This window comes from Trachemys scripta, chromosome 3 (genome assembly GCF_013100865.1).
Source record: "Trachemys scripta elegans isolate TJP31775 chromosome 3, CAS_Tse_1.0, whole genome shotgun sequence".
In the NCBI taxonomy this organism is placed as follows: Eukaryota; Metazoa; Chordata; order Testudines; family Emydidae; genus Trachemys; species Trachemys scripta.
In genome coordinates this window covers 157,170,034-157,187,950 of record NC_048300.1, presented here as the reverse complement: position 1 = coordinate 157,187,950, position 17,917 = coordinate 157,170,034, and the positions used below count along the sequence as shown (strand labels likewise).

The following is a 17,917-nucleotide window of genomic DNA, read 5'->3' as shown; positions in this document are numbered from 1 at the left end:
CACTGGTCCGGGGGGCTCTGCATTTTAATTTAATTTTAAATGAAGCTTCTTAAACGTTTTTAAAACCTTATTTGCTTTACATACAACAATAGTTTAGTTATATATTATAGACTTATAGAAAGAGACCTTCTAAAAACGTTAAAATGTATTACTGGCACGCAAAACCTTAAATTAGAATGAATAAATGAAGACTCGGCATAACACTTGTGAAAGGTTGCTGACCCCTGATCTAGAAGAAGATGCCCGGGACCCGTCAAAACCCAGACCAATGGGGCATATTGATTAAAATTACATTTACAAGATGAGTTCCCCTCATCAGCATTGTCTGTTGCTGCTGAGCTGTCTGATGTCTCAAGGAGGTCCTAGTTATTTAGGGGACTTGACATCCTCTCTGGTCCAGGGGCTGTTCAGACCCCTATCATTCCGGCTTGCTTGCAGCCCCCAATGAGACTGTGCAGTATAACCAGGGATTAGTGGTGCCCTTCTAGGCAAAATCGTATCCTGCTCTTCAGAATAGACCCATGTAATGTGTGCTGCCAAAGGTAGCATTCCTTTCTATTACGAAGGTTTTTGTCACAGCTCCTTGGCTTTGCTTCAGCACAGGAAATTGTCCTGGGAGTAACCAAGTTCTTCATTTGTTGTGATGGCTGCAATTAAATCTTCGTGCTTTTGGAGCGAGAAGTCTGGATGTGCTCCTCTCCCAAGAGGACAAGAGTCCTGGACCTCTCTATAGGATTGCACAGAAACACAAACCTTAGTAGTGGCAGCAGCTTCAGGACCTGAGCTCTTGCACCAAAAAGCAAGTCCAAAATAGAGACTTTTGGACTCTCGTATGTGTCATTTAAATAAAAGGGGGACATCTGGTCCAGATTACCTTGAAGCAATGGAGTACAGACAGGTGACCAGACAGATCACTTCAGATCTGAACCAATGCAATATCGTATAGCAATGAGGAAGACTAAATTAATCAGTGTAGTTATATCAAAATCCATATTGCTTTTACACTAACATTGCTCCCGCAAAAATAGAGGTAAGTGGATTCAAAAGGAGTGGAGGGGAAATGTTTCCAGTGCAACTTTTTGGTGTAAACAGCCTCAGGCGTTTGATGCCAGGAAGATTCTCCTAACAGTTACCAACAGCCTGAGTTTTCCTTTTTTCCTTCTTTCTTATATCCTAGTTAGTTATACCCCCTATGCAGCCCCAAATAATTCTGCTCTCTCCTTGGTGTTTACACCTTTCAAATAATTGTAGCTGTAATTATATCACCGAAGAAGAGCAGTATACTGTCACTAGGTTATTTATACATTTTACTTTTCTTCTCCTCGGTAGAGCACTCCGACACCATGATATGGGTGTTCTATAAAAACCTAAATAGGAAATTCCATAGCAGGATTATATTCCGTCATTATTGACACCTGCAGTATATTCGCTTACCTTAGATAATTTTCTTCGCTAAGAACAGTGAAATGGAGTTTTTGGAGAAATTAAGATCAGACGTCAAATTGAGAGTTTCATAACTAACATGTCTGTCTCACAAAAGAAATGAAGGTCATTTGAAGTCACAAGTTCTCTATAATGGATTTTAGGTGAGAAAATTCCGTATGGTGAGTGCACCACAGATGGTGGCGGTGTCGATAGATGATGGAAAGGTTGGCAGTCAAATTGAGATGGTTTTTCCTGTATTCAGTAGCCAATAATGAATGAGTGTGTCAGATTTCAAGAGCGTACCTCACTGGGGACATGGAAATTAACCATAAGTCATTCACTTAACTTGGTATGAGCACCTATATTCTATTGTATAATTGTCAGTGGAATGTATCTATTCTAGGCTTCTCTTTGTAAATCAGAAACTTTCATCCACATTTGAGTACTGAGTGTTAACTAGAGCTAATTCAATGTATCTAATCAGAATAAATTCATTGTCTTTTTATCTAATCTGTTCACCCTTTAGGAAAAAGTGGACTCCCAGCATGCTCACGGATTGCAGGAGCTGGAATTTATCCGGGGACATAGTGACACAGAAGCAGCAAGATTGTGTGTAGACCAGTGGCTAAAAATGCCAGGTATTTAATTAGAAAGGGTGGGAATTTAAAATACGGCATTCACAACTGTTGAACAGCGAATACTCATAAGAGCAATGAACATTGCTCCAGTAATATGAAGTCAAATAACTATCAGCAACATGCGTTTTACACCACTTTTATTTCCGTCAATATTGGTTATTTTTAAATGTTACATTACACAATAAATCATCCAGTAATTGCATTAACAATGTCAGCAATGAACATATACTTGACTCCCTAGAGATTCTCCAATACCAATTTTGTGCAGTGTGGCATTTAAAATTTCTCACACAGTGGTTGCTATAAAAATTCTCTCAAATTCTTTTGCAACCAATTAACTTTAATATGATATTCCCAGTGGTAAGAATAGTGCAGTTAACATAGCTACTTGCAAAGGCAGAATTGTTGCATGGAAAACTTTATATTGTGTGACTGTCACTAGTAGGAGAAATATTTGTCTCTATATAAATGTAAGTGTTGGTAAGTACACTTCAGACACAAGGAAGTTCAAAGGAGATTTCAAAGAGCAACACTACTAAATCATATGGCGTAAATTGAATAGAGGTTAGCTTTATACAGTGTACAAATCACATTTTTCTCATAACAATTAAAAACTGTAAAACTGATCTTCTAAGTAGTGGGATTAAAAAAACCCTAAAGAGATCAAACTTCCTCTTGTGCAGCTTGGCTACTTTGTATTGTATTGCCAGTATAATCTGGTCCTTGGATATTTGATTTAAAAAAAAATGTCTTCTGAAATATAATCAAAATTGTATGTACTTAGGTATTTTGTTCTACCATGTAGGTCTCAAACCAGGCACCATTAACATGGGAAGAAAAGCTGTGCCCCACAGAACCGGCCAAACACCAATCAACAGCAATCCCATTTTATGTCCTGTAATGCACTGCAACAGAAAGTTTGATAATGGTCATCTTCTGTTAGGTCACCTGAAAAGGTAAGGCCATTTATCGTAGATCAGAATAAAAAGCACCACTGAGCCGTCGGAATTCTAGGGCACTGTGCTTTATGTTGCATCAAATTTCTGTCATCCTGCCCTGTAATCCCAATGTTCCTTGGGGAGAGAGGATGTCAGTGTGTTATTACAGATATTTTGCAGACTTGATGCAAGGAACTTTCCAATATTTCTTTCTGCAGTTGTATTCAAATTCAAAATGGGTGTTTCTTCCCCTGATTAAGCAGTTCTGTTTTTTCCCTCTCCAATTGGCCATTAAAATGGCTGGCTAACCTAGTGAGGAGGGCTTTAAACTAGGTTCACCGGGGGAAGGAGACCAAAGCCCTGAGGTAAGTGGGGAAATGGGATCCTGGGAGGAAGCACAAGCAGGAGAGCGCAAGACGGGAGGACTCCTGTCTCATGCTGAGAAAGAAGGACGATCATTGAGTTATCTTAAGTGCCTATACACAAATGCAAGAAGCCTGGGAAACAAGCAGGGAGAACTGGAAGTCCTGGCACAGTCAGGGAACTATGATGTGATTGGAATAACAGAGACTTGGTGGGATAACTCACATGACTGGAGTACTGTCATAGATGGATATAAACTGTTCAGGAAGGACAGGCAGGGCAGAAAAGGTGGGGGAGTTGCGTTGTATGTAAGAGAGGAGTATGACTGCTCAGAGCTCCGGTATGATACTGCAGAAAAACCTGAGAGTCTCTGGATAAAGTTGAGAAGTGGGAGCAACAAGGGTGATGTTGTGGTGGGAGTCTGCTATAGACCACCAGACCAGGGGGATGAGGTGGACGAGGCTTTCTTCTGGCAACTAGCAGAAGTTGCTAGATCGCAGGCCCTGGTTCTCATGGGAGACTTTAATCACCCTGATATCTGCTGGGAGAGCAATACAGCGGTGCACAGGCAATCCAGGAAATTTTTGGAAAGTGTAGGGGACAATTTCCTGGTGCAAGTGCTGGAGGAACCAACTAGGGGCAAAGCTTTTCTTGACCTGCTGCTCACAAATAGGGAAGAACTAGTAGGGGAAGCAAAAGTGGATGGGAACCTGGGAGGCAGTGACCATGAGATGGTCGAGTTCAGGATCCTGACACAAGGAAGAAAGGAGAGCAGCAGAATACGGACCCTGGACTTCAGAAAAGCAGACTTTGACTCCCTCAGGGAACAGATGGGCAGGATCCCCTGGGAGAATAACATGAAGGGCAAAGGGGTCCAGGAGAGCTGGCTGTATTTTAAAGAATCCTTATTGAGGTTGCAGGAACAAACCATCCCGATGTGTAGAAAGAATAGTAAATATGGCAGGCGACCAGCTTGGCTAAACAGTGAAATCCTTGCTGATCTTAAACGCAAAAAAGAGGCTTATAAGAAGTGGAAGATTGGACAAATGACCAGGGAGGAGTATAAAAATATTGCTCAGGCGTGCAGGAGTGAAATCAGGAAGGCCAAATCACACTTGGAGTTGCAGTTAGCAAGAGATGTTAAGAGTAACAAGAAGGGTTTCTTCAGGTATGTTAGCAACAAGAAGAAAATCAAGGAAAGTGTGGGCCCCTTACTGAATGAGGGAGGCAACCTAGTGACCGAGGATGTGGAAAAAGCGAATGTACTCAATGATTTTTTTGCCTCTGTCTTCACGCACAAGGTCAGCTCCCAGATTGCTGCACTGGGCAGTACAGCATGGGGAGAAGGTGACCAACCCTCTGTGGAGAAAGAAGTGGTTCGGGACTATTTAGAAAAACTGGACGTGCACAAGTCCATGGGGCCGGATGCACTGCATCCGAGGGTGCTAAAGGAGTTGGCGGGTGAGATTGCAGAGCCATTAGCCATTATTTTTGAAAACTCATGGCGATCGGGGGAGGTCCCAGATGACTGGAAAAAGGCTAATGTAGTGCCCATCTTTAAAAAAGGGAAGAAGGAGGATCCGGGGAACTACAGGCCAGTCAGCCTCACCTCAGTCCCTGGAAAAATCATGGAGCAGGTCCTCAAGGAATCAATTATGAAACATTTAGAGGAGAGGAAAGTGATCAGGAACAGTCAGCATGGATTCACGAAGGGGAAGTCGTGCCTGACTAATCTAATTGCCTTCTATGATGAGATAACTGGCTCTGTGGATGAGGGGAAAGCAGTGGATGTGTTATTTCTTGACTTTAGCAAAGCTTTTGATACTGTCTCCCACAGTATTCTTGCCACCAAGTTAAAGAAGTATGGGCTGGATGAATGGACTGTAAGGTGGATAGAAAGCTGGCTAGATCGTCGGGCTCAACGGGTAGTGATCAATGGCTCCATGTCTAGTTGGCAGCCGGTTTCAAGTGGAGTGCCCCAAGGGTCGGTCCTGGGGCCGGTTTTGTTTAATATTTTTATTAATGATCTGGAGAATGGTGTGGACTGCACTCTCAGCAAGTTTGCAGATGACACTAAACTAGGAGGCGTGGTAGATACACTAGAGGGTAGGGATCGGATACAGAGGGACCTAGACAAATTAGAGGATTGGGCAGAAAAAAACCTGATGAGGTTCAACAAGGACAAGTGCAGAGTCCTGCACTTAGGACGGAAGAATCCCATGCACTGCTACAGACTAGGGACCGAATGGCTAGGTAGCAGTTCTGCTGAAAAGGACCTAGGGGTCACAGTGGACGAGAAGCTGGATATGAGTCAACAGTGTGCTCTTGTTGCCAAGAAGGCTAACGGCATTTTGGGCTGTATAAGTAGGGGCATTGCCAGCAGATCGAGGAACGTGATCGTTCCCCTTTATTCGACATTGGTGAGGCCTCATCTGGAATACTGTGTCCAGTTTTGGGCCCCACACTACAAGAAGGATGTGGAAAAATTGGAAAGAGTCCAGCGGAGGGCAACAAAAATGATTAGGGGTCTGGAGCACATGACTTATGAGGAGAGGCTGAGAGAACTGGGATTGTTTAGTCTCCAGAAGAGAAGAATGAGGGGGGATTTGATAGCAGCCTTCAACTACCTGAAGGGGGGTTCCAAAGAGGATGGAGCTCGGCTGTTCTCAGTGGTGGCAGATGACAGAACAAGGAGCAATGGTCTCAAGTTGCAGTGGGGGAGGTCCAGGTTGGATATCAGGAAAAACTATTTCACTAGGAGGGTGGTGAAACACTGGAATGCGTTACCTAGGGAGGTGGTGGAGTCTCCTTCCTTGGAGGTTTTTAAGGCCCGGCTTGACAAAGCCCTGGCTGGGATGATTTAGCTGGGAATTGGTCCTGCTTTGAGCAGAGGGTTGGACTAGATGACCTCTTGAGGTCCCTTCCAACTCTGATATTCTATGATTCTATGATTCTATGAAAATGAAGATACTTCCATTGTGACCACATCTTTGACAAATATTTGAATTGACATGGCCAATATTAAATGAAGCTATATATTAAATAGTCTTGTCATGTTCACTGCTTTAATGGAAAGTCGTCAGTGTTGGACTATGGTTTTGCCTGATTCTTCAAATGTTACATTACACAATAAGTCTTTTCTCTCAAAACCCCCTGTTATATTACTTACAGAGTGGGCTAATTATGTTGGGAATTTTTTCTTTATAGGTTTGATCATTCTCCATGTGACCCAGCAATTACACTACGTGGACCTCCAACTAATGCTGTTGCCTGTGTGGTATGCTGCAAAAGATTTGTCACCTCACAGCAGTATAGTGATCACCTTTTATCTAAGGCAAGAACTCATGGATAGGTATTCACCTGACTGAATATTATGTAGCTACAGATAATCTTGCATTTTAACCTACCTTTACCCCGGGTTCACTGAACCTTCCTAACTTACAGAATTTTTATTGTGATGGTGTCTCTTAGAGTTCAAATTATCCTGAAAACATTTCTATAAATATTGCCATAAAACTTAATTGTTAAGTTGTGATTTGCATTCCAAGTATGGTGTGAAAGTTGGTTCACCTGTCTTGAAACCTTCCTTCCCGCACCATCTCTCCTGATGCTGGCAGTACAGACTAGTGGGGGAAGGGGAAGAAGCAGACTCCTAAAAAGGAGGGAAAACAACAGAAAAGAGAAGCAACTATGGTGATTCTGATATTATCTATCCTTACTCCACTGATATCTCCATGGACCACCACTAATTGACCTTTGTATCCCACTAGATTGGGCCTTGAATTCAGTTTGGTCTGCGGAATGAAGGAATTCCAAAGAATTCATTAGTATTAATTTATTACTGAATGTAAGTCAATTGGCTTGGTACATGAGGAAAAACTAAGCAAGTCATTTGTCCCAGTCTTTCTCCCACACTCATTTTATTGATTTATTCATATCATAGCACTCAAGAGCCCTAGTCATGGATCAGGAGCCGTTTGTGCTAGGTACTGTACAAACAGAAAAAACAGTCCAGCACAGGGAAGGGGGGGTGTGACTCAGCAGCAGAGTGAACAGTGTGAAGGTGCCAAAGGTCATGTTAGTTCCACAATATTTTATTTTTTAGGAGGGGATCAGAAAAATGGAAAAGGAAGGGCAGGGGAGGAGAGGAGAAGGGGACATGTGCAGAGTAAAGCTGAGGTGAGGTGACTGCGAGGGAGGGGAGGGTTGGAGCCAAGAGCCCGTCAACACAGGTTAAAGGAACGTCCAGTCAAAACTGGAGAAAGCTGGAGAAAGTTCTCCAAGGAACAACAGTCCTGGCTTTGGCTGATTTTTGCCCCTGCCAGCTAGAGACATTGCCCATTGTTACGAAGCAGTTCTGTCTTTCGCCTGGATGGCCCTTGCTCTGTTCCAAAAGTAGGGTCTTCAGCTAAATGTAAGAAAATCCATGTTGATTCCATAAAGAAGATAAAGGGGCTTCTTTGGACACTTCGATAGACAGGGACTATCTTCTCTTAGGTTTGTAATCTTGTCAGATTTGGTACAGACAATTCAGGGGAGTCCTCAGACCACTGTAAGGAAATGTCTTCAGCTCCTGGGACACATGACCCACGTGCGAGGGTACAAGTCTGCTGCTTTTTGGCTCAGAATGATCTATTCTTCTGTCAAAGATATTTTGGACAGACATGCGACAGTTCTTCTACAGGTGAGGAACTCCCTGGCTTGGTGGAAATATCAACTCAACATCTGTGCAGGTGTTCCCTTCTGGCGCCCAACTCCATCACTAACTTGAACAACAGACACATCACTGTTGGGGTGGGGAGCTCATCTCAGTGCTCTCATGACTTAGGGCAGATGGACAACTCAGGACATCTCCACATGTTTGAGCTCAGGGCTATCAGGAACAACTGTCTCCATTTCCACCTCAATCAGGCGAATCAATCAGGGTCACGACAGACAACATATCCTGCGTGTTGTGCATCAGAAACAGGGAGGAGATTGCCCTCTCTGTGCACCGAAGCTATGGAACTGGTGCATAGCTCATCAGATCCAAATTTCAGCAGTCTACCTCCCAGGCATTCAGAATACCACAGCTAGTGTTCTCAGAAGGCACTTCTCACAGGACTACAAATTGGACCGAGGCTCAAGTCCTTCAAAGAGCGGGGGGGTCTACCGGAGTTGGGTCTCTATGCAACCTCCAGGAACAAGAAGTGTCCTCTTTCTGGCTCAAGAGAAGGTCTGAGCTGCTGTTTTTGTGGGGGGTTCCTTCTGTCCTGGAAGCAGAGTGTGTTCTTTGCATTCACTCCGACTCTGCTTATAGATCCAACCTAGCTGAGACAAGCGTGATACCCTTACCTGCTTCACCTTTGTATACATCCACTTCTCAAGACCACTGCTTATCACCTCTCAAAGGATTTGGGTCACATGCTTCACCCCAATCTAGCAGTTCTCCAGCGTTGGGTGTGGTTCCTTGATAGTTTGCAGGGTTAAAATCCTCTTCCGTTGAGGAAGTGCAACAGGAGTTATTGAATGCTAGAAAGAATTCAGCCCGTATTACTTCCCTTCAGAAACAGGAGATTCTCCCATTCATGCTGTCATTGCCACTTCCTGCCTGGATCTATGCCTCTTTCAGTCATCCTGGATTATCTGAAGAAATCGGGTTATTAGCTCAATTAAGGTCCGTTTGGCTGTAATATCAGCCTTTCATCTGATGTAGAGGGGTTTTCCATATTTGTTCATCCTGTATCGTCTAGGTTTGTTAAGGATGTCAGGAACTCTACCACCAGACTAGAGACCCCACCCTGATCTGGGACCTCAACCTGGCACTCAACTACCTGTTATTAAACATCCATTCAAACGTATGGCAACGTGCTCTCTACTCCATTTGTCTATGAAGACAGCATTTTCAATAGCCATCATGTCAGCTGTAGAGTTAGGGAGATTAGTGGCTTGATTCCAGTTTTCCACCCCCTCCTCCCTTGTACAGAATGATTCAAAAATAATGCTGCTTTATGGCCACATCCTACATTATTACCTAAGGCTCTCTCGGAGTTCCACCCTAACCAATTATTCATCTACCAGTGTTTTTCCTGAAGCCACACAACTCTGCAGGAGTCCAGTTTTCGTACCCTGGATGTTAGAAGAGTGCTGGCCTTCTACTTGGATAAGACTAAGTAATTTCGAATGTCACCCAGGCTGTTCATCTCCTTTGCAAATAGATCCAAGGAAGCCACAATTTCTGCTCAGACTTTTGAGACAGTTATCTTGATGTATTACCACTTATTTTGAGTCCGCCGGCGTTCTTCTTTCTCTAAGCGTAATAGCATGTTGTATCAAGTCACAAACAACATCCACAGCATTACTTAAGAATGTACCAAAACTTGGCCAAATTATGATCCTTCAGATTTTTTTCTACTATTCTAGATGCCAGTTGCACAGGCATGCTTTGCTCAGGTTTGCAGGGACTGAACAAGATTTTCCTTGTTCCTCCCAACCACCTAGAATCATTGTGATGCCAGATACAGGAACTGAAACTGGGGAGACGCTCTCTCTTGTCCACGCAGTGCCCCCTGTTGCCTAGGCAGCATGCAGTGGTAGCAGCTTGATGCGAATCTAGAGCGGTGAGGGAAAGGGGTTGCCTGTGCAACCTTAATTTGGCCCCCGTATCTTGTGCATTTTGATACTCCCTTTAATTACGTGATCAGAAGCCCTGCCTCATTCAGTGCACAGAATGGATGGAGCTCAGGGAGTAAATCTGGGTTGTGTAGTGAATGAGTTTTTTTGTAGAATTCCTCTTTCATTTGTTGCAAAAGTTGGAAGATGTGTAGTGAATGAGGCAAGGGATTCTGGGACGAGACAGGGTGGTCTTGTGGTTTATGCAGATTCATGCTACCTGGGAGAATTGGATTTTTTCCCCTGTCTCTGCCACACCAAAGTTTTCATAGGGTGGCCACTAATTGTGTGGTCCTTATTTTTTGAGTGACCAACATTCTGGGGCCAGTTTAGAAGAAATGCCCATCATGCCAACTAAATTAAAGGGAGCTGTACCTTAAATATATAAAGCACTATAAAAATGCTAAGTTGTGAAAAATCAAGCTCTGTGCATCTCAAAGTGAGCACCCAAAATTAGTTGTAATTTCTGACAATTTTGTCTTTAAACTCTGTGCCTTAGTACCCCACCCCATCTGTGGAATGGAAATAATATCTTCCTACCTCACAAGGATTTCTTGAGGGCAAATTCATTAATGTTAGTGAAACATTCATAGTTAATGAGTGCCATGGAAAAGACCATGAGGAAATTAATAATTCTGTAGTGAGTACTAAGTTTGAATAGTGTGCAATAAAAATTGAACAAGGATAAAACAAAATTTTGTATAGCTTTCAGAGAACACCCTCTATCCTGTGCACTGAATGTTGTAGAGGTCCGGGGGGAGGGGGGGAGGAGGAAATAATATGATCATGTAATTAGAGACTATTATAATCCACAATGGGACAGAATTAAGGTTGAATGACCAACCTTAATTCTGGTACACCTCTACCCCGATATAACGCGGTCCTTGGGAGCCAAAAAATCTCACCACCTTATAGGTGAGACCACGTTATATTGGGTTCAGGCCGGTACGGCGGACTGGACCATCTTCCCTGGCTGTGATTTAAAGGGCCCGGTGCTCCAGCGGCTGCGGAGAGCCCCGGTCCCTTTAAATCACCGCCGGAGCTCTGACAGCCAGGCTCGGGCGGTGATTTAAAGGGCCCAGGGCGCCACACGAATTTGGATATAACGCGGTAAAGCAGCAGGGCTTGGGTGGCGCTTTAAAAGGTCCGGGGCTCCTCGCTGCTTTACCGCATTATATCCGAATTCGTGTTATATCGGGTCGCATTCTATCGGGGTAGAGGTGTACTTCCTACCTTTTTGAATGCTTGAGTTTGCAACCGTAACTTTCTTTCACCATAAATTTTTTTTTTAATATAAATCGTATACTATTTACACAATAATATGACTTTACAAAAAAAAGTAAAGTCAAAGCAAACTTTTAACTCATTGCCCCCTGAAATTTCCATTGAATTAGTAATCTCACTTGGACTGTAGTATGGTGATTATAACTCTGTCCCAAGTTTTTTTAGAAAGTCTAATAAAAATATAAAGAATCTCTAATATGCATTAAAATGCGTGTGTTTGTTAAATGCAAAATAAATATTTTTATAATTAGGTTGATTCTTTTACTAACCAGATTTGTTTTATTTTTCAGATAGATGATGATGATGATGATGGGCATAAAAGAAATCTTCCTCCACAGCTTATTCAGTGCTTTGCATGTCCATACTGCTTCCTCCTTTTCAGCATAAGAGATGAATGCCTGCAACATATGTCTGGAAAGAATCACTTCCTTCAGGTTTTTAAATTGAGTGGTATGTTGTAATTTGAATGTAGCATCTTTTAGGTCCTTTTGATAATGCATCTATGACATGTGAGAGAATGTGTTTTCAGCTGTGAATTAAAGAAAAAACGTGTATTTCTTTTAGGATGTCTGAAATTGGGGAAAAGATACACAAACTATGTAGATGTACCAGGTTATCTTCATTTGAGATTAATGTTTTGTTAATATGTTGTTATATTCTGACAGAGATTGTATAAAAAGGCGTTTTAGAATTCCATATTTCTGTGTGTCTCCCTGATTCCCATATCAAATTTGCTCCATTTTTCATATATATAAAAACTAGCAGACCTTCCAAAATAAGGCTGGGCTCTAAAAGTCAAGTTGGATTTTGTCCTAGTCACACACCACCAGTAACAAAGTTTAGCAGGCCATATCAGACCCTCAGTGATATCTGTGAAACTCCATTGTCTTAGGTAGACGTGCGTAGGTGTAAAGATTGGAACTTAGGCATGAGTTATGTTGATGCACAAGAAATTATTCGGTTGTCCATTCAATGTGAGCTGTGTTGGTTTCAGAGTTCTAAAACAAGGAACAAATAGTAAACACGTATTTTGTGACAAAAGTAAATGAATAAGATTCTGAATACACACATGGAGAGTTGACTAGTTGAATAAGAAGTAACCATATTAGTATAGTTATTTTTCATGGTAGAACTGCACTTTAAGGTTCATATGGTCATAAGGAATCCATTGTGATTTGATACAGTCACCTGTTATATAATCTTACCACTCAACAATGAAGCTGTTGACTGACCCCTCATATGTATTCTAAATCTAATGGGCCATTGGAAATTAATAGCCTGTTTGAGGCCCATGAGAGCGGCAGTTGTTTATCACCTCTGAAAATCACGCCACCCATCTTCAAATCTGTTTTTTTACTGTTCTTTAACTGCCATGAAAAGACCAATAATGTAAAGAGGAGACCATATCCTTCATCAGATACAATCCAACTTTAAACATTTCTATACATAAATAGTTAAATACTCAGCTTCCTTCTTTGAATTTATATATCTTTGTAGTTAATAATAGCAATATTGGCCTCCATGCCAGGCAGTTAATGCTTCTGGGCCTGGCCTCAGCTGCCAGGAAATGCTCTTCCCATTGGTTGTTACTACTTAAATATGTGAAAGGTGAACTGCAAGGGGGAAAAACCATCGCCTTTGTTGCCTCTTTGATGTATAATGATGGCCACAAAGATTTTCATAAACTATTCCTACTCGTTTTATATTATTTTCATTCTGTATGCCAGCAACATGTTAGACTTTGTACACATACCCACCAATCCTCCTGCCTCATAACATTTAAAATCTAAGAAGGAAATACTATGAAAGATGGGAAAGATGGGAGAGATGGAGACAATCAAAACATGTAAAAGCTTGTTAAATGTATTATGGCGTATTTTTTTTTCTTACACATTATATTCCTTTTTTAGTTAAAATGCATTAATAAGAGCAGGAGGAGAGTTGATAAGGCCTTTGATGATAGCAGCAAGAAGCTTGAATTTGAAAAGGGTTGGAGAGGGAGCAAGTGGTAGAATTTAAATGGGACGAGGTGACATGGTCATAATGATTGGCAAGGAACGTATTGTTAATAGCTGTGTTCTACGAGATAAAATACTACATGTTGACTTTGAAATATGTGGCTTCATTTTATCCCATCTCATATTGCAGGTGAAACTGGAACACCACTTCCTTTATCTTTCCCATCTTATGCAAAGAAACTTCTTATAGCTTTATGTAAAGAGGTCCCATTCCAAGTGAAGTGCACATCCTGCCACCAGAAGTTACGTTCGCATATGGAGCTAACAGCTCACTTCAGGTTTGTGAGAGTCTATTGTCTATATACAATGAACTTGACTGCATAGATATGTATTGTTTCTCTGAGGTTTTTAAATACCTAGTAGCCCAGTACAGTAGTTAGGCATCAAACGCCTCACAAGTTCCACCTTTTTCCTCATTTTCCCCAGATAATTGAATGGGGTGATGGTGGATTGTATTTCAGTCACTGCTAATGCCTGGGGTGAGGCAGGGAGCACCATAGGGCCATTGAAATGCTGTAAGTATTTGAGGTTGTGATTCTAATAGTTTTAGATCTGGAAAACACATACTCTATTTTCAAAATGGGTCAAAAGCTAAGTGGTGTTATGTATAATTTAAATTAAAATCATGCATCAGAGGGGTAGCTGTGTTAGTCTGAATCTGTAAAAAACAACAGAGGGTCCTGTGGCACCTTTAAGACTAACAGAATCATAAAATCATATATATATAATACCACAATCTTACTAGGTGCTTTACTGAGTAATACGGATTCCCAGCCAGAGAGCATACACAAGATACAGGTAAAAGATGGGACAGTCTTTCAAGAAAGGAGAAGCAAAAGAGGGTTATTGGTGAGGGAGAAGTGGGGGAAAAAAAGTGTTCCTGGAAAAGTGGGTTTTAAGGAGGGGACTTGTTTGACAGCAAATGAAAGGCTGTTCGAAGCACAGAGGGTGGCATAGCTGAAGTCATGAAAGAGAGCAAGGGAGCAGTAAGAGGATTTGAAAGAGCCTAAGGAACACATGGAGCAGGAGGAAAGGAGAACAGTATACCATTCTCAAGCCTATTGAGGCATTAAAAATGTATGAGATGCTTTTAAAGTACCCACTAGATGTGGAATATTCAGTGGGCACCTTTCTGTATGTACCACATTTCAATACTGATGTAATATAAATAGTAAATGATATCAATTTTTTAAAAGTCTGGGGGCATTTATCTGAATGAGCACTTAGTTTTCTATAATGGGTAGTGACTTTTACAAAAATAACTGGTAGGCATTGTACAGTTTGACAAGCTACTGGGCCTGTTAATATGCATTTAAAAAGGGCAGTATTTCTCTATGCAGTGTAGTTGTATCTATGCCATTTCCAGGATATTAGAGAGACTAGATGCGTGAGGTAATATTTTTTACTGGACCAAATTCTGATGGTGATTGAGACAAGCTTTTGAGCCACACAGAGCTCTTCTTCAGGTCCGGGAAAGATTTTCCCAGCATCATCCTCAAAGGAAACCTGCACAACGCTTTCAAAAGATGAGTCTTGGAGCTTAAATTCATTACTTTGCTAGACACTAAAAATCATGGACTGAAGAAAGGCACTGGATTTATGGCTTATGAACAATTTGTAACCAACCCCTACTTTTGTGCTATGACTGTAGAAATGTTAACAGGCCACTCTACCTTGAATGGTCCCTTAGAACAGTGGTTCTCAGCCAGGTGTATGTGTACCCCTGGAGGTATGCAGAGGTCTTCCAGGGAGTACATCAACTCATCTAGATATTTGCCTAGTTTAACAACAGAATACATAAAAAGCATTGGCAAAGTCAGTAAAAACTAAAATTTCATACAGACAATGAATTGTTTATACTGCTTATATACTATATGCTGAAATATAAGTACAATATTTATATTCAAATTGATTTATTTTATAATTATTTGGTAAAATGAGAAAGTAAGCAATTTGTCAGTAATAGTGTGCTGTGACACTTTTGTATTTTTATATCTGATTTTGTAAGTCAGTAGTTTTTAAGTGAGGTGAAACTTAGGGGTATGCAAGACAAAACAGACTCCTGAAAGGGGTACAGTAGTCTGGAAAGGTTGAGAGCCACTGCCTTAGCGTATGAGCTAACTGTGTATGCCAGTGGTTCCCAAACTTGTTCCACCGCTTGTGCAGGGAAAGCCCCTGGCGGGCCGGGCCGGTTTGTTTACCTGCCGCGGCCCCAGGTTTGGCCAGTGGCGGCTCCCAGTGGCCGTGGTTCGCTGCTCCAGGCCAGTGGGAGCTGCTGGAAGCGGCATGGGCCAAGGGACGTACTGGCATTTTGCTGTGAAACTGGGAGTACCTTTCCCAGACCTGGAGAAGAGCTCTGTGTGGCTCGAAAGCTTCTCTCTCGCCAACATAAGTTGGTCCAATAAAAGATATTATCTCACCCACTCTCTAGTATTTCCTTAGTAATTTATGTAGTTAGTGGTGGGAGATGTCTGTGGAGTATTTTAAAGGATCACTTTGTAGGTACATCTGTAAAGTTTGGAATATTTAAACCTGTGAATGTCATTTTTATATCCAATTTAGAACTCGTTGTCGTAATGCTGGTCCTGTATCACTGTCGGAAAAGAGCATCTCCCAGGTTGCAGAAATATTTAAAGCAAGAGGTCACTGTCAAAACTGTGACAAACTCTTTGTAGATGAAAGCCAGATCAACCAGCATAGCCATGCAACTCAACACAAAGTTAAAATTATTACCACAATGGAAGAATCCATCTTGATGTTTTGCCATATTAATGAAAGAAATAAAAACCCATCTCAGTTGAGGCAGATTATAAATCAGTCAAGATCTTCACTCCTTAAGAGACCACTGACTTTGAGTGAGCCTGTCTGTGAAAATGAGTCTGCCATTTCAAAAAGGAAAAAAGATTTAGAAGAAAAAAATCAAGAGGCTGGAGTAAGCCTACATCAAGACAATACAGGCAAAATAAAAGCCTGGTTCTGTGAATGCCTTCTGAAGTTTTCAACTGAAGAGTCAGTTGAAAAGCACATTTTGTCAGCAAATAGAATCTGTCACAAGTGTGCTGTATGTGGGAAGCTTGCTGAAAACTCAAGCATCATCCGTCTGCATATGAGTCGGTTCCACGGAGGAGCACACTTAACTAACTTCATTTTCTGGTGCCGGGCATGCAATACAGACCTACTGAGAGAAGAGAACATTATGGCACATGTGACTGAATTTCATGGTGGACATTCTTACTATTATGAACAGGAAGCTCTAGAGAACGAACCTCTGGCATCTTCTTCTGACACACTGTGCAATATCTCCATTAAATGGAAAGAGCGTCTTCCTAGCCCTGTGGATCAGTCCCTTGAGAGAAGTCCTATTTTAGGAAAATGGCAATGCTGCATTTGTGAGGAAATGTTTGAGTCTGAAGACAGCGTTAAACAACATTGTATGTCTTTAGGAAGCCATCAGTTTCACAGGTATTGCTGTGGCTTGTGCAAAAAGCATTTTCACAAAGTGGAAACACTATACCGACACTGCCAAGGGCAGCACAGCCAAGAGATACAGGTTAAATATTTTTGTGGCCTTTGTGGTGATCTTTTTTTCGATGTTGAGGAAGAATTTCTAATCCACTATAAGGGTTTCCATAGCACAGATTACATGTTCGTGTCTGAAGAGTCAATAAAAAATAAAGACGACATTACACTATTAGAAAAAGGTGACTTTCTAACCTGCGGCTGCCGGGAAGAGTACATGTCCAGAATAAACAGAAAGGAAGATCACCGGAATTGTCAGAAAACCCTACTGGAAAAAGGCAATCTGTGGTTTCGCTGCTGCTTCTGTTCAGCAACGGCCCAAAATTTCACAGACTTGAATGACCATCTCAGCAAAAGTCACACCCCAAGGAAAAGCCATGAAGAGATGTATGTTGTGAGATGTGGTGCATGCAACAAAAATTTCCATGATATTGTGAGTGCCCATCAACATTATCATGATAAACACTGCTTCTTGCAAAAGCCTGATATAACACATTTTGGATCAGAATCAGAAAGCAAAGTCTTCAACTTTACAGCCAGTGGTGCTTGTGTGGACAAGAAGCCTGATAAACTAAAGTTTCCAGCAAATGTAACTAAAGTTAAAAAAAGGTCAGAATCTCCTTCTCTAAAGAGAGAAGAAGATAGAAGGAAAGAAAGAAGTGAGAATAAAGCGTGTTCTGAAGAACCTGGTGAAGAAGGTATGTAGAAATTATGGCTTTAGTTCGTTTTTTAATGCACAATAGGAAAAAATTACAGTTGTAATATGCTCGTATAGAAATTGTTCAACAGAACACGTCAATATACCATGCGCCTATATCCAGTCTGTACATATGAAATAATGAAAACTCAGTTATATGTTTAAAGTTGTAATTTTAGTGAGTTTCTTGTGCCAGATCCCAAGAACTAAAGTTGAACTTTTTATTATTAAATGCTTTATAAAATCTGTTTCTTGTTTGTACCATGCAAATAATTTACCAAGACTCTGTGAACCATGCTTACCATGGAATTCTGTACTGACCACAGGAATTAGCTGGAACTGGACAGCAGTCTTCAGATGTTGCTCTTCCTCTTTTTCTCCTCT

General features: G+C 41.5%; 1 protein-coding gene across 2 annotated transcripts in view; it reads left to right on the top strand.

Moving 5' to 3' along the window:
• Window positions 1–17,917, top strand: part of LOC117875207 (E3 SUMO-protein ligase ZNF451-like) — an 83,506-nt gene that overhangs the window by 34,074 nt on the left and 31,515 nt on the right. For both annotated transcript variants that reach the window (XM_034766255.1, XM_034766256.1), the window contains 6 exons: window positions 1,952–2,063; window positions 2,869–3,019; window positions 6,572–6,698; window positions 11,590–11,749; window positions 13,448–13,595; window positions 15,880–17,534. In XM_034766255.1, coding sequence (XP_034622146.1) covers window positions 1,952–2,063; window positions 2,869–3,019; window positions 6,572–6,698; window positions 11,590–11,749; window positions 13,448–13,595; window positions 15,880–17,534 — 2,353 coding nt within the window. The remainder of the gene's footprint in view (window positions 1–1,951; window positions 2,064–2,868; window positions 3,020–6,571; window positions 6,699–11,589; window positions 11,750–13,447; window positions 13,596–15,879; window positions 17,535–17,917) is intronic.